The sequence below is a fragment of the Platichthys flesus genome, chromosome 20 (assembly GCF_949316205.1).
Source record: "Platichthys flesus chromosome 20, fPlaFle2.1, whole genome shotgun sequence".
NCBI lineage: Eukaryota > Metazoa > Chordata > Actinopteri > Pleuronectiformes > Pleuronectidae > Platichthys > Platichthys flesus.
Genome location: NC_084964.1, coordinates 18,880,733 through 18,896,934, shown reverse-complemented (window position 1 = coordinate 18,896,934; position 16,202 = coordinate 18,880,733). Strand labels below are relative to the sequence as shown.

The window sequence follows — 16,202 nt, the reverse complement described above, 5'->3', positions numbered from 1 at the left end:
GTGGGGGGGGGGGGGGGGTCGTTATCTCCCAACCCCGCCCCGCCCACATTACAGGTGTTTCTCATCACGTGATGTCACCATCAACACCTGAATCACTCTCAGCTGTTTGTGATCAGACAGAATCTGAGAAACTCCCCCCCTCTCACCTCCTGATGAACCAATGACACTGGACCCCCCCCCCCCCCCTCCCAGTGCACCACGGGCATCTGGAGGAAGGGAACATCGAGGTGATGGGAGGAGTGAGAGAGGAGAGGAGCCTGAAAAACACGTTCATCAGTGCGGATTGTGTCGCCTGCAGCCGGAGCAGCAGGTCGAGTCTCTCTCTCTCGGTCTCTCTCTCTCTCTCGGTCTCTCTCTCTCTCTCTGTCTCTCAGGCAAACTGGGAACCATTTTAAAGAGAAGTTTTTAACCGGAGCGGGGTGATGGGTGATGATGCTGCAGCGGGGGGAGACGAGCCGGAGAGTCCGCTGGAGAGGAGCAGCCACACGGCGTTCACCCACAACCAGCGGCTGTACGTGTGGGGGGGCTACCGGGTGAGAGGGCTACCTGAGTTACTGTGTTACCTGAGTTACCTGAGATACCTGAGTTACTGAGTTAGTTACTTGAGTTACTGTCACCTGAGTTAGTGAGTTAGTTACCTGAGTTATTTACTTGAGTTACTGTCACCTGAATTACTGAGTTAGTTACCTGAGATACCTGAGTTACTGAGTTAGATACCTGAGTTACCTGAGTTACTGTCACCTGAGTTACTGAGTTAGTTACCTGAGATACCTGAGTTACTGAGTTAGATACCTGAGTTACCTGAGATACCTGAGTTACTGTCACCTGAGTTACTGAGTTAGTTACTTGAGTTACTGTCACCTGAGTTATCTTAGTTACTGAGTTACTTGAGTTACTGTCACCTGAGTTATCTTACTTAGTTACTTGAGATACTGCGTTACCTGTGTCACCCGAGATACCTGAGTTGTTGTGTCACCTGTTGTGTTACTGATTCACCTGGAGGTTGTGTTCGTGTCACACCTGACGAGGAACAAAGAGAAAATGTGTTGTTTAAAAATTACCTTGAATGTTACATTGACTTCTATGTAAAAAAAATAGATAGAAACTAAAAGATGTTATTTGTAAATTAACAGAACAGAAAAATATCGTTTTTTGCAGGAATATTAAATTAATAATAATGTGCTTGAATGTTAAAATTACATTCACGACTTTGTAAAAACACACAACCCAATGCTGAATATGCTACCGACTCTCTTAAAGCAGAGATTAACGTTCATCTGTGAAAGTGTATGAACACAAGCAGCTGTTTTTGTTATGTGCATATTTAACATCGTTAACCTGGAGAAACCTTCAGACACATTCTCCAGCATCAGATCCCCACGGGCGGAACGGGTTCCGACAGGAAAACATATCTCACACTTTACAGGCGACAAATAAAAAAGGAGGAAAAACCAGAAGAAATGAGACAATAAAGATCTTATTCTAGTATTAAACATAATCAATAACAAGAGGGGGGGGCGGATTGATCCACTGATCCCAGGTAACCCAGAGCCGACAGGTTACATTAGACCCCTCCTCCTTCCTTGTAGGAGACCTTTGCATCAGGCTACACTCTCGAAGTACTTTAATACTCAAAGTACTTCCTCTTGTGTGTATTTCTATCCATTACTCAGGTGGAGAAGTTGGTGTTGTACTTTTAACTTGAGTAAAATACTTGGTGCTTCCTCCACCACCTGTTTAAACCCGTCCTGATGGTTTGTCCCTTTCTTATCTGTCCCCCTGATTGTTGCTGTGGACACAAACGTCCACACGTCTTGTCAGATGTCCCCGTCGGATCAGTCTCCAACCTGCCGCCCTGTGTCTCTGTGATGAACCTGCAGATTCCACATGACACACGACTTTGATCTCGTCTGTTTCCTCGCAGGTCGTCTGTGGCGAGGAGTTCACGCTGCCCAGCGACGAGATCTGGATCTGTGACCTGGACAGCGGGACGTGGTGAGACAAGCTGTCAGATATGGATGTAGCAGGCAGAGAGTTTGTCTGATTTAAAACGAGTTCTTTAGAAGATCTGCTGATTACACGGGATTGATTGTGACGGTTTGAGAGATGTCCTGATAGAGAAAAGGCTTTGGTATGTTCAGCTCTCTCTCTCTCTCTCTCTCTCTCTTCACCTCGTGGGACAGGGAGCGGTGGGACATCAGCGGCGACTTCCCTCAGGACCTGTCGGACTTCTGCGGCTCGAACGTCGGCAGCACGTTCTACATCTTCGGAGGCTGCGACGCCGGCGGACACACCAACCAGGTGAGGTCCTCCAGTTGATGAGGAGCTCATCAGTGAGAGGAGCTCTGACTCTGTGACAGTGAGACATGAGCAGCTCAGGCTGGATTGAAACTGAACATTCTCTCACCGGTTTCCTCATGTTACTGCAAGTTCTGGCTGTCGCATATTTTCCTCATGTATAAGTATCATTCAATTGTGTGAGTCGAGTTTATGAGTCCAAAATAAGACGCAGTGTGAAAAGCAAAGGATGCACCTCAAAAACTCCTGTACAAAATGTGTAACTTTTGATGGTTGTTCCACATGGAGGGGGCCCCCCCCAGGTCCCCTTTCTATTGGTCCTCGAAAGTCTGTGAAACGCTCCTGGCAGATCTGCCACAGAGAAGAGAGCTCTACCTGTTGATTTAATATTTGAATGTCTGGTGTTGTAGGAATAGAAAATGTAGTTTTTCCAGCCTCTTAACAAACAGTGTGGATGCTGCAGTTTTATTTATTTTGGTCGTCTGGTCTGATCGCTGTTAAAAACGAGAGAAAACATTTTCCTGAGACGACAGGAAGTCGATTTTAAAAGTTGCATGATCTGACAAACCTGACCCTCCTGTTCGGTTGTAGATGTTCAGCGTTGACCTGTCGGAGTCGAGCTGCTCGTGGAAGAAAGTGACCGACGCCAGGGGATCGACCCCGTCACCACGGAACAAACATTCCTGCTGGGTTCACAGAAACCGGTCAGTTCAGTCAACAGGAAGTCAACAAAACTCCACCGCTCATGAAGAAGAGCAGCTGTTCTCACCCTGGATGCATTTGATCCAAATTCACAAAACATGGGTTTATAGAATTTGAAACAAATGGAGTATTGGCACAACTACTTGATTTAAAATAGAAGCTTCCAGTTTTCCTGTGTGAATTTATGAGATCTGTTTATTTTTCCTCTTTGTTTTGGTGCAGATTAATTTACTTCGGTGGATATGGATGTAAAACGCTTGGGGAGGCTCAAACCATGTCAACATCAAGCTTCATCGTGGAAGAGATGTCCTGGGTAAATACTGTTAATAACCATCACAACAACAATGGCTGCAAATATCAGGATAGTGACCAGAAAGTACTTTACCACAAATAAAGATTTGTTTCTCTCTCCCCAGACGACGATTGGAGACACGATGTTCAGATGCTGGGGCTGGAACAATGAGGTCAATGTGTTTGACCCGCGCACGGAGACATGGACGGTGCCAGAGACTCGGGTGAGTGGAGCTACAGGACGAGGCCTGTGACGGGTTTTAACATCTGCTGTCAGGTCGTCACATGCTCATGGGATCAAACCTCAGGAGCATCTTCAGGAAGTTACTTCAAACTTGGAAGAAATGTTCAATTGCACACAAAGAGAACCCGATTTAGATTTTGGTAGCTAAAGGTCAAGGGTCATTGCAAAGATGTGGAGCCTGGCTCAGATTTCCAGGTGTGAAAAACGCTGTCATGTGATTTTTATGATTTTGAAATGTGCAGGGTCCGGCCCCGGGTCCCAGAGGCTGCCATGCCAGCGCCCTGCTGGGGAACAAAGGTTACATCTCTGGAGGCGTGGTGAGTTCAGATGCTCATCTGGCCAAAAGTATGTGGACGCCTCAAGTGAGAGGTCACATGATCTCCATTTCTCATGGTCCTCTGTTCCAAAAAAAAGGAAAATATTAATGTTACAGTGTGAAGTTTTACATTTTGAGACGATGGTGTGCTGCTGACTTCGTGCTCCCAGTTTGTGGGAGGCCATTTTCCTGGTTCAACTGGTGGAACACATGAGACCAGGAGAGTGTCTGCATACTTTTGGCCGCGTCGTGCACTCGACCATGTAACCACAGTATCAGACGCACACTTGTTCCCTTTCAGTCCCTGAAGCTCTGTGATGGTTTACAGGAGACGGCAGAGCTGGACATGTTCTGCTTGGACCTGGACACGTGGACCTGGACTAAATTGTAACTGTCACTTTTACACGCTAAATTTTAATTGTTTGATTTCTTTTACTTGGCAAAATCCACTGACTGCGTTTATGTTCTGTTTCCCCAGGGACGTCCCACAGTCCGTTTCGCCTCTGGGCCGCTCGCTGCACAGCATGACGGGGATATCGGACCACGGCCTCTTCGTGTACGGCGGCCTCGGCACAGACGGAAACACCCTCAGTCAGTCTTCAGCTCCGACACTTGACATTTTCTAACGATTACTCAGGGAGAAATTCATGGACGTCCATGAAAATAATCTGACGTGTTTAAAATCAGACTTTAATAATCCTGAATTACAGTAATGAGGAAGTAAAACTTAGTTATTACTAATGAGTCAAAAAAGAATGTGTGCACAAAGTAAATGTAAGGGAAATTTAAAAAAAATGACCTGTATAATAAAAATTTACTAAAAGTAAGACGGTAAACTAAAACTTAAGTGGCAGTGAGGAGAATAGCAGTATGATATGTTATGATGAGAGAACTGTAGTACTCCACACAAGTAACTAGTATTACACACGAGAGAGAACTGCAGTTGTAGTACTTCCTGTTTGTCTCTCTCCTAGATGACGCTTGGCAGTTCAACACAGTAAGAAGAGAGTGGACCAGGAGGACTCATCCACATAAAGACAAACCCAGGTCATTAATTCATAATTTGTATGAAGCTTGTTTAAATGTTCCAAAGATAGAAAATATATCAAATCACGTGAAACTTCTGTGTAAAGATTCAGATGATGTGATAATTGATTTCCAGCAGCTCTCAGATCAGTTTCTAGCGTGTCGGTTTCCCCTGTTCACTTCTCTCTGTGGTTAGTACACAGTTGTACTTATCTTGCAGTGTTTTGAGAATCTGTGTTTCCCTGCTGGTCCAGGGTCTGTCACACGGCGAGTCCAGGAAGTGACAGCGACGTGGTCGTGTTCGGGGGAAGCAGTAAACTCTGCATCTTCATGGACTCGGTACGTGAAGACAAAAGTGTTTTCTAACTTAACTCTGAATGTTTAGACTTAAATCTGTTTGTGGAAGTGAAACACGATTATCAGCATTTCACAGACATGGGTAACAAACACTTCACATTCCTGCTGTAATCTGGTGAAGCAGATGTAGTTTCATCAGTGGAGTAATTATAGCTCGTAGACCGTAAGTGGTTTAGCGGCTCAGTGCACGGTCATGGTAATGCGCTGGTTTCACCGGTGAAGCCAACAACTGCACAGAACAGTTTGTGTTTGAGGTTGAAACTGGATTATTGAAGAAGTTGACAACAAAACATTTTATATCAAACTGAAGCAACATGTCTCCTTTTTACAAAATGTCACTAAAACCCAAACCTCAAGGTGGCGATAGAGGGACGGTTCATCCCCTGAAGACCACGAACGTGTACAGTTTTAACCTTACACGAAGTGAAGCGGGGGTTTACACCCAGGTTTAGTTTGGTTGTGATTTCTCATCCTGTCGTCAGGTGGCTGTTCTACGGGCGCCGTCAGAGCATCACTGCAGAGACGTGATCATCTTCCAGACGCAGCCGTACTCCCTCTTCAGGTGAGACGACCCCCCCCCCCCGTGTCTGTTTCTGATCTAATCACATTCCTGTTTTTCTGATAACGGATAAACACAGGGATCAGGGATTTGTCTGAGGTGAAATTTGTTCTGATTCTAAAACCCAGGATTTGTCTGACTAGAGGAGCGAGTCCAGAAAACAGTCAACCATGATTTCTCCACAATTCCTCTCCTGCAGTTTGTTTGACTTCTGATGTTTTGATAAAGAAGTTGATCCAGCAGAAGCGTCTCCAGGTCCAGGAGCTGGTGGAGGACGCCTGAGTTTGTCCCAGCGTAGTTCACCACATTCTGTTTGAAATCTTTGTTGTGTTCAGTGGCTTTTGTGCGCTAGTTGGCTTTTGTGTGTCCTTGTTGCGTGAAGCCAGAGCCCTGTACATAATGTGCATGTCCCCTCCTGTCACACATGAATAAGCAGTTTAAACAAAAGCCCACAGACCCGTTACCCTGCTGTTTACGCTCTGAGCCGCCCGACGGACCGTGTGCCTGCTCACGTACAACATGGGGTTCTGCTAATGAGCTTTATGTTGTGTATGTGTGGCCTGTTTATGAGACTTGAGATTATAATGGTCGTGTACAGAGTTAATTTAACCTTCAGAACAAGGTTTGATCCAAACAAGTTCTCAGGTCACGTCTCATTAGAACAAGGCTCCATTTATTTCACTGTTCAATGAGACTGATCTGGTTTTAACTGGGTTCTGGATTTCTCTCCAGATTGTGTCAGGACTTCATCGGGAAGAACCCGGAGCTGTTTGCAGAGCAGCTGAACTGGCTGCCGTCGAAACTCCGGAGCAAAGTGGACAAGAGAGTTTCCTTCTTCTCGAATGTGACTGTTCTCACGGGATGAGAACCGTCGTTTTACAGAACCACTCGGAGCCGCTGTGTCCTCAATGTTTTTTGTATTAATGATTTATTATATATGAAAAAAAGAACCATGGTGCTAGTTCCGTTGTTTTAACTTGAGAAAATATCATTTGTAAATAATGTTCGTCTTATTTTAAAACATAAAGATTTATCAGGTAACGTCTTACTCCCATGTGATGTTTTTGAATAAAGGTGTTTATGTTGTATTTCAGTTTTGGGTTTATTTCCACAAGGTCACATGATGTAGAGCCAAAGCAGGAAGGAAAATAATAATCTGAATGTACAAAAATCTGTTTGAAAGGTTTAAATATTCCACTTTTTATTAAATCAAATCAGCTTTAATGATTCAATCGTACAGTAAATGAGTTTCTGTTTTGAGGGTTTGAAAAGCAGATGAACCGGATGTTTCACTGATTTAACAATTTGACTTTATCCGTTTTGTTTGTTCAAAGCTAAAGCTGCACTTCACTGTTGAAGGACATGGAAAAAAAATAGGTAAATATTACCTGAGAGAGAAATTCAACATCTGGGAAGTATAATTTTTTTTTTATTAATCATGCAAATTTGTACCATTTGTTCCGCTCCTACTTCCTGTTTTGTAGTTTTCTATCACAAAGACATTCACTTCAACTGTTCATTGTTTCTCTAAAGTGTAATTTCATCTGAGAACCGATAACATGTTTGCAGAAAAAAGTTAAAGCAGAACGGGGCCATTTTTTAAAGAGAATTTGTAAAAGGTGATTTTTAGAGAAGGGGCTGGATCTCTGAGTCTCACACGGGTCGGACGTAATTGGCGGGGAGGAGTCCTCGCTGCCCCGTGCGCTGGTTGCACCCGAACATCCATCCCTCGTCTATCTGCTCCACGTCTGCGATCACATCTCCCTCCAGGAGAGAGACCTCATCTGCTTCTGCTGCTGTGTAGCTGTACAGGGCCTGGTAACGCTTCTGAGTGGAGACACACAGACACACACATGACTTTTAAGTCTTTATTACACTGAATGTGTAATGTCATGGTGTCCACATACTTATGGCTGTTTAGTGTTTGTTTATGCATCAGCCTTACCCTGCCACAAGGTGGTGCTACAGCAGCAGGGGACACTGCTGGCTGCATGAATCTTTCAGGGTTGGATGGTTGACCCTCATCGTCTATACACACACACACACACAAACACACACACACTAGTATAAATATACAACATGGCTTTGGGGAGTGTGTTAAAATGTGTAAGGTTGTGCGTCACCTTGTCTGTTCTCAGGAGGGGGTGCGTCACTTCGAACTTTGCTCTTCTCAAAGTCTTCATGGTACTTTATCTACACACAGACACACACAGAGAGAGCAACACACATTGAATCCACACGAGGGCACAATACTCACAAGGTTTAACAGCTGACCATGAAGTTCTGCCCCTGTGAGAAGAAGCTCACCATGTTAGGAGGTGCTGAGAGATGGTGTGTGTGTCTGTCTCTGTTTGTGTGTGTGTGTGAGGGTTTTCTCTGTACTTGTGTCTGTAAATTAAGATTGTGCGTTGGCTCCGTAATGGGATCATCTGATAATAATAAATATAATAATCAACCGGCTCCTTCACTTTTCCAGTAAATCTGTGTTTGTGCAGCCTGCAGTGAATCCACCAGGGGGCGACAGGCGGGTTGACCCGACCTCTGTAAAGTGAACAGAGAGCTGGCAGCTCTCAGGAGAAGGAAGAGGAAAACAAGGAGCAGCCCCTCGCGTCCTCAGTCGACCTCGAGAGGAGCAAACTGACAAAGTGGGAAAAACAGACAAATTTAAAAAATATAAAAAAGGGAGGAGGGTTGTGGGGGGGGGGGGGGGAAGGTCAGAAAGACAATGAGAACGAAAGTAATGAAGATGGAAGGAAAGATGCAACCAGTGGAAAAAGAAGTTTTGCCCTTTGGACATGCAGCTTATTGCCGTCATTCCTTTCTGCAACGGCTGCTCACATGAGAGAAAAGGGGGGAAAGTTGTTTCTGTGTGTGTGTGTGTGTGCATGAGTGTGTCTATGTGTGTGTGTGTGTGTGTGTGTGTGTCTCTACAGTGGAGAGACCTTGACCATATAGGGCAGCTGCTCCTCAGAGGACGAGGAGAAATGTCTGAAATGTGCCTGTGTGTCTCTGCAGGGTCGGATCCCCTCGTCCACGGAGGTTTGTCCTCTCTGCTCGGGTCTCGTCCTCGTCGGGACTCGAACCCTCGACTCCTGCAGAGACGTCTCCTGCACTCACTTACGTTACTGATCTGGTCTTGTGTCTTCTTCAACCTCTGCATCTCCGGAGTGTCCACCACCACGCTGAACCCTTTCCCTTTGCTCTTCTCAAAGTCCTCCTTGTACAGAGCCTGCAGATTAAAATCAAAACGTATTAAAAACAATGTTATCGTACAGAAATTCTTCTTTTGGTCTAGATTTTATTTGTTCTATTTAATTAATCCAATGCTTTTTAATCCTAATTTAAAAAAACATGGAGTTAAACGCTGCATTCATGGTTTACTGTTTACTTGGCAACATTACACAAGTCTAAATTGTTTATTTGAAGGTAAACCTGAGACACCCACCCACACCCACCCACACACACCCACACACAGACACACACACACACACACACACACACGTGAGTCATGTTCTTGCTATGAGGAATATGTCGTCTCAGTGAGGGAGCTCGACTGCCGAGACTTTTATGGTTATAAACAGTGAACTGGGGTCGGTTGGATGAGAGAGAGAGGGGGGGGGCAGCTTTTGGTGTAAATGTGATCATGATGTTCTTACAGTCATGTAGCATAACAACAAAGTTATGTAACACTGTGGTTTCAAATGGTTTTAACCCAGAATGGATTACACAACTCTTTCTCTATTTTCAGAGTTTCTTGGTTTGTGTTATTTTGTGTTGTGTGTCTCCGTCCATCGCTACACAAGGTGTCGAGCTCATCACGTGGTGAGATGTGAGACGTTAGCTCCCTGTTAGCCAAACGTCCTCCAGCCCTTTCCCTCTAGTAAAAGATAGAAACACAACGAGGGGAAAGAGAAGCTCGGCCTCCGGAGGAATCTGTTTAATGTGTGCGTGACTTCAGGGACTTATCCTCTCGATCAGGTGAAGTCGTTGGCCTGAACGGTGCGAGGAGATTAGAGTGTAAGAGCAGGGGAGGCAGCCAGGGAGGCCGAGCTGAGCCGCTGCCACACCAGAGACACCAGAGAATCTAGGTTTTATTTCTATTCAACACTTAAAACACATCATAGCTCAGATGAAACTTTGATGTCCGTCTCATATCTTCACACCAACACGAAGCCGTAACATTGACCCTATTTCTATTTTACTGAAAAGTCTCATTTGATTTAATTAAACGAATCCAATTGTCCCGAGCACCGAGCCAGGAGCTGTGTCCTGACTTCCTGCCGGGGGACGGATTGAGAGCTGAGTGAGAGCAGAAGACACAAAGACTCGCCATGATGCAACCAGATGAGGGACAAGTCTCCCAGCGAGAGGACACGGGGACGGGCCGGGGGTCCGGGTCTCACCTGGCTGTTGAGCATGCTCTGCTGTTTCAGACGCAGGTTCTCGGGGGTGTCGGCCACTATAGTGAAGGAGGTTTTGGGGTAATGCCTGAAACCAAAGAGAAGGACAGAGGACACGTTTTAATTCAATGTCTCCAATTTTTACAAACACATTCATGTTGATTTTTAATCAGCCTCTACATCACTACCGGTCGGTGGATTTAAAGCAACACTATGCAACTTCTACTGAGCAGCAGCGCCCCCTGCAGCCACATGTGATGATGTGATATGTGTCTGAGTGATGTGGTCCGATCTCTTGAAACACAACTAAACAGCGGATATTACCCATGATCCTCTGCTTCCTAAATCAGAAGAGCTGCAGCTGTAACAAATCAACCAAACTCTGCAGAATTCTTCATATTTTAAACGTTTCCTGCCGAATATTGGAGATAAACTCTGGGTTTTAATAACTTCTGAGTCTTTTAACTGATCCACGGTTCAGCTTCACTCCTCAACTCGCTGCAGCTGATTGTGGCAGTGGAAGCTGTGACTCTCAAGCTGCTCTCAGACCTGCTCTGATCTCCGGAGAGTTCAACACAATGTTCTGGACTTTTCTGTGGGAGTCGATGTGGGAACTCAGCAGGGGGTCTCCCGCAGGGTTGAAGACGTTTATAATAGAAAAATATATATATCTCAAAGCGATGCCATAGGCTGAGGAAGACAAAGATGAAGATGTCTGGAGAACTGATGCTGGTGAGGAAATGAATTAATACATTGCTCATGCTGCAGATTTTTTGGCCTTTTTGTTGATTTAATATCTGGATTAGAAATGATTTGTCAATGAGAACGAAATAAAAACGCACAAAAGTGAACATTTATGAATATCTGCCAGGACAGGGACGCTTTCCGAAGCTGGACAAAGGTCTCAGGTCACACTGAGGACTTGTGGCATCACATGTTTGAGTCCGTCTGTTCACACTTCCTCTTTTCCATCACGTCCAGCTTCCACTGCCCAGAAACTAATGTCTGCATGTGTCGTGACCAAAACCTGACAACAAACAACGACAACTTGTGCTGCTGCTGTCGTACATTCTCCTGTTGTCTCTGGAGTTTATTGATTTTAATACTCAGATGCTCAGAGCGGTGTCAACACTCACATAGTGCAGTAAGGCTTCTTCTCGAATCCCTTATAGTTGTTCATGCTCAGGGCCATCTTGCACACCTCACAGCTGAAACAGCCTTTGTGCCAGTACTGGAGAGAGGAAGACAAAGTGAGCAATGTTTAATAAGTGAGGCAGGCGTAGGTTAAACTCTCGATTCTCGTGGTTGATGGTTTGAATTCGTGTACTTAGAAAAAGTTGGCAGGACTTCAGTGTTGCAGAGACATGGTGGGAAAATCCCTGAGACCCAGCTGTGGTCTCATTCAGCCGCCACATGAGCCAGAGCCAATCGGGACAGTTTCTGCTCTGTGATACCGCCATCGGCCCCGTAGATAGATGTATTTTTACATTATTTAATTGTTGAAATTGTCTGAAAAATAGTCAAGCCACGAAAAAGTGCAAATATATTAAAAATGTCTTCATCCAAACTCCAAAATGTTTTCATATTTAGAAGTGAGAGGTGTTTTGCTGTTTATGGAGAAAATGTTCTTTGCTCCAAACTGTGTAAATAACTGAGTGTGTTTATTTGTTAAAGACACATTTAATCAGATCTAAGAACATCTATACAAGCTCATACTGACACACACACACACACACACACGCACACACACACATACAGTTTCAGTATCCTATTTTAACAATCAGAGGTTTTTGGTCAGCGTTCACCGGATGTGGCTTCTCTTCTCATGAGTCGTGTATTTCACATTTGCACAAGAATAAGAATATAGTCAGACTGGATTTATATAAATTTATATAAACACAGAGGATATGGTTTAACTATGTGAATGAGTGCAACATGTTTGGTTAGGATAAGATAAAAGCTTTTACAAAAAAGATCCTAAAATCCAAGTAAACATAAAACAGGAGAAAGAAGCTTCCATCTCTTAGCACTGAGTTTATTTTAGAGTTTTTATTAGTAAACATTTTAAAAAAGGTGTATTGTCTTATGTGAGAATTTCAGAACTTATAAGAACATAACTGAGTTTTACTAAAATTATAACAGCAATATAACAGAATAAATCTTTTGCAGACATTAGTTTAATTTGGACTTTAGTCAGCTTACCTTGTCAAGGCAGTTGATTTTCTCTGTGGGGTAAACTGGTTTGTTGCATCTTCCACAGGGCGGATTCATGATGGGAATATAGTCGCACCACTGAAAGAAAAGACCCCCCGAGGCAGCTGGGAAATAAAAAGTTATCGGGAGGGAAGTGATGCGCGGACACGAAGGGTCCTCAGGCGATTCAATTCATATCCAGAGGACGAGGAGGAGTCACGACGCCTTCAGGGTCCCAAAGAGAGCATCGGATTTAGGAACGTTCACTGTGGCGAATGATCAAACAGGCGTACATTTGGGAAGGAAATAGGGTAAATATCATACGACTGAAGTGGTGGTTTCATTCAGGATTTGTGTAACTCACATATAAAACTGTACGTTGTCACTTAGATTTTCAATAATCCAGATTCCAGTATATTTTCTCCTATTATCATTCGTACTCACTGACACTTTAGGACTAGTTTACTGTCATGCAATACACATTATCTTATAAAAACCTTATTTAAGGCAATTGCGTTAAAATCTCAATTCAAAATATACTGGGTTATGTTTATTCAGAGTTATTTATGGTCAAACTGTAGAATATCAAGCCTCGATTACATGTCTGTGTCATAGCGATTTGATAACGACATCTAAGGATTTATTGCTAAGATAGTGTCACCTTCCTCTAAAAATCCATATTGGTCCTCATAATAATGATAATAACAATAATAGTTATAACGAGAGCAGGAAAACAAAGTCAATATACCTGAGTTCAGTAAATATATGATCCATTAGTTGTCTTAAGATAATAGAATTAAATCTGTGGAAAGTGCAGCTGTGGAGAACGAGTGTCTCTCAGTTCAAATAATAAACATCTGTATAAATAATATACAGGTATTGAGTATTTTTTACATATAAATGTTGATGTTTCATAATTTAGATTGTTTACCAACCATCTTCTGTAATAAAAGATCAAACCTTCATCTCAATGAAAAATCGTTGTTATTTAATCAATAATTTATTCTGTAATGAAAGTCAGTCTTGAGTAGAGGGAAAGAAAGGGAGGGAGGGAAGGGCGGGGGGGGGGTAAGGGATGTGATGGTTGACAGGTCGGTGAACGAGTTCTCCTCCTCCTCCTACGACAAATCTGTTTGTGCAGATCCTCTCTTTTACTCCACCAGAGTAATTGAGGAGGGATGGGATGATTGAAAGTCAGATGGAAACTTTGAAGAGAAAACTGAACCATTTCCCCCTTGTCGTTCCTTTTAGCTCTTTCTTGTCCTTCTCAATCTTCTTCATTTCTTTCCTCTCCATCTTCTCCATCTTCTTTGTTTCCGGTTTCTCCTTCTTTTCTATCTCTTTCTTTTCCTTCTCTATCCTCTTCATTTCTCTCCTCTCCATCTTCTCCATCTTCTTTGTTTCCTGTTTCTCCTTCTTTTCTATCGCTTTCTTTTCCTTCTCTATCTTCTTCATTTCTTTCCTCTCCATCTTCTTTGTTTCCTGTTTCTCCTTCCTCTCCTGCTTAGTCTCCTCCTTCTGCTCAACTTTGACTTCCTCTGTCTGCACCAGCTCTTCCTCCTTTAATGCAATCCTCATGTTTATCTCACAGAGCTCCTTCTCCAGCTCCTCTTTTCTGACCTTTGCAGACTCCTTCAGGCGGGTCAATTCAGCTTTCAGTTCCATCAGGTTGGAGTAATCCTCCAGCTCCCTCAGACGGCGTATTTCCTCCACCAGCTTCCTCAGATGGGGTTTTTGATACAGCAGCTCCTTCAGGGCAGTGAATTTAGCCATCATCTCCCTCAGGATGAAGATGATTTGGACCTTCGGCTCCGTCAGGGCGTAGAATTCACCCACCTCCTCCCTCAGAGGGGAGGTTCCCTCCACCAGCTTCCTAAGATGGGGGCTTTGCTCCATCACCTGATTAAGGGCGAAGTTGATATCATCCAGCTCCAGCAGGGCAATGAATTCAGCCACCAGCTCCTTCTGGGCGGAGTATTCAGCCTCCAGCTTCTGCTTCTCCATCTTCAAATCCAGGAGGGTTTGGCTGGGGTCCTGCAGAGTACTGCTGCTGCTGCACTCTTGACCCTGGGTCATGTATATTGTGATGATGATCCTCTGCATGTTGATCAACAGGTGCTGCAGTGGGACCAAGTTGTCCAAAGGGTTTGAAGAGTGATCTCTTGCGAAGCTGCTGTCTTCTGTCGGTGTCATCAGTGGCGGTGAATGGAAGTCACAGGTGAGATGTATCTCGTGTGTCTCTTGTTGACTTGCTCTTGACCTGACGGTGGCTCCACTCAGAGACGTGGCTCCTTATAAAGGAGTTATTTGGCTTTGATCTGTTCCTCAACTCCACTCAGCTTCAAAGCTTCAGAGCTTTAAAGCTTCAAGCTTCAAAGTTTGCCTATGAAGCTTTGAAGAGCAAATTGGCTTTGAACTATTTCATAACTGTGACAAAATGTAGTTGTCATGTGACCTGGACTGTAACGCATGTGATTTCTACAGGAAATAAAAATAGTATAAAAGCAGAACTACACGTTTAGTCAAACAGATTATATCATATATAGTCACTTCAGTTCATATAAAGGAATACTTTTACATTCAAACTTAATCAGCATAAAAAAAAACAGACTTAAAAAGGTTACACATACCTAACAATTTCTGTTGGTGCATGAAAAAGTAACACATATAACAACAATTAAATAGAACATAAATAATATAATTATAGCTTTTGAGTAACAAGTATTTGTTTGATGTCGGTGCTAGAGTGTGGAAAAATGGCTGCTCCATAGAAAACATGACAATTATAGCCCTCAAAAAGCCAATTCATTTGCCTGAATAATAATAATAATCATTACAATTTCAATAGGGCCTCCCACTGTCAGTGCTCGAGCCCTAATGATCTCAATCTATAAAGCACTTTGTTTACAGTTCTTCACAAATAAAACAAAAAAAGATACAAAAAACGAAGTATTTCATTCTTTTAAAATCTCGAAATTGATTATTTATTTCATTGCAACAATATCAGAGACAAATGTTATTAGCTGCCAGGTTGTATTTACCTATCCTACTTTAAACTTTTGAATTACGTTTTTTTTGTGCAGCACCTGAAGGCGTCTTAAATGCATTAAGCAGCAATGACCTTAAAAGGAGACAGAAGAAACCGGTGAAACATGAAAGTGAATGAAACACATCATAGGACCAGATTGATGGATTGTAAACATGTAAACATCAACATGTAAACAAAAAAGGACACAAATAGACGAGTCTGTCAAAACAACGACTTGTGCAGTGACTTGTGTTTATCTGGCGCCCTCTGCAGGACACCTGGGGGAACTTCAACCACCTCAGCAGCTGTGATATGACGCAGAACATGGACTTTACATGTCAACATGTGTCCACGGACTTTACTCGTGTGCACATGCGTCATAAATACATACAAAGAACAGAATGTGGAGTTTTAAGGATATATAAATCAAACACGACGTGGTTTCCTTCAGTGGGGGTATAGCTCAGTGGTAGAGCATTTGACTGCAGATCAAGAGGTCCCCGGTTCAAATCCGGGTGCCCCCTCATTTTGACACAAATCCGCCATTTTGACGTTTTACCCTTCGATTTGTTTTCTTATGACCTCACCGGTCGTTTTCACGTCCTCACCTCACCCCTGCGTACGGTGAATCGACTCTTCCCACCGCCTGAAGAATGGTTTGTTCCACCTGTTTCACACCTGCTGAAACGCGGGCCTGTAAACACGTGACACTGCCTCCACTTCCTTGTTTATGTGCCCACGTGAAACTGTGAGTTACACTTAAACACACTTTATGTTGTGGTGTCATT

The 16,202-nt window shown here is 43.6% G+C and overlaps 2 protein-coding genes and 1 non-coding gene across 3 annotated transcripts; 2 read left to right on the top strand and 1 right to left on the bottom strand.

The window, feature by feature from the left end:
* Positions 1-218: 218 nt before the first annotated feature.
* Positions 219-6,862, top strand: LOC133931506 (kelch domain-containing protein 1-like). Its single transcript, XM_062378401.1, has 13 exons — positions 219-533; positions 1,925-1,995; positions 2,184-2,301; positions 2,890-3,002; positions 3,223-3,313; positions 3,417-3,515; positions 3,778-3,852; positions 4,180-4,238; positions 4,330-4,442; positions 4,826-4,898; positions 5,132-5,216; positions 5,717-5,796; positions 6,526-6,862. The coding sequence occupies exons 1-13, from the start codon at positions 423-425 to the stop codon at positions 6,656-6,658; spliced, it is 1,221 nt and encodes a 406-aa protein (XP_062234385.1). The 5' UTR covers positions 219-422; the 3' UTR covers positions 6,659-6,862.
* Positions 6,863-6,968: 106 nt separating this feature from the next.
* On the bottom strand, positions 6,969-12,557 carry LOC133931511 (LIM and SH3 domain protein 1-like). Its single transcript, XM_062378409.1, has 7 exons — positions 12,396-12,557; positions 11,330-11,424; positions 10,197-10,281; positions 8,915-9,022; positions 7,917-7,986; positions 7,739-7,821; positions 6,969-7,620 (listed from the first exon to the last, which is right to left on the bottom strand). Exons 1-7 carry the CDS (start codon positions 12,462-12,464, stop codon positions 7,447-7,449), a joined length of 684 nt encoding a protein of 227 aa, XP_062234393.1. The 5' UTR covers positions 12,465-12,557; the 3' UTR covers positions 6,969-7,446.
* Positions 12,558-15,866: 3,309 nt separating this feature from the next.
* trnac-gca (transfer RNA cysteine (anticodon GCA)) lies at positions 15,867-15,938 on the top strand. The gene has a single exon. It is a non-coding gene; the product is annotated as a tRNA-Cys (tRNA).
* The last annotated feature ends 264 nt before the right edge of the window (positions 15,939-16,202 follow it).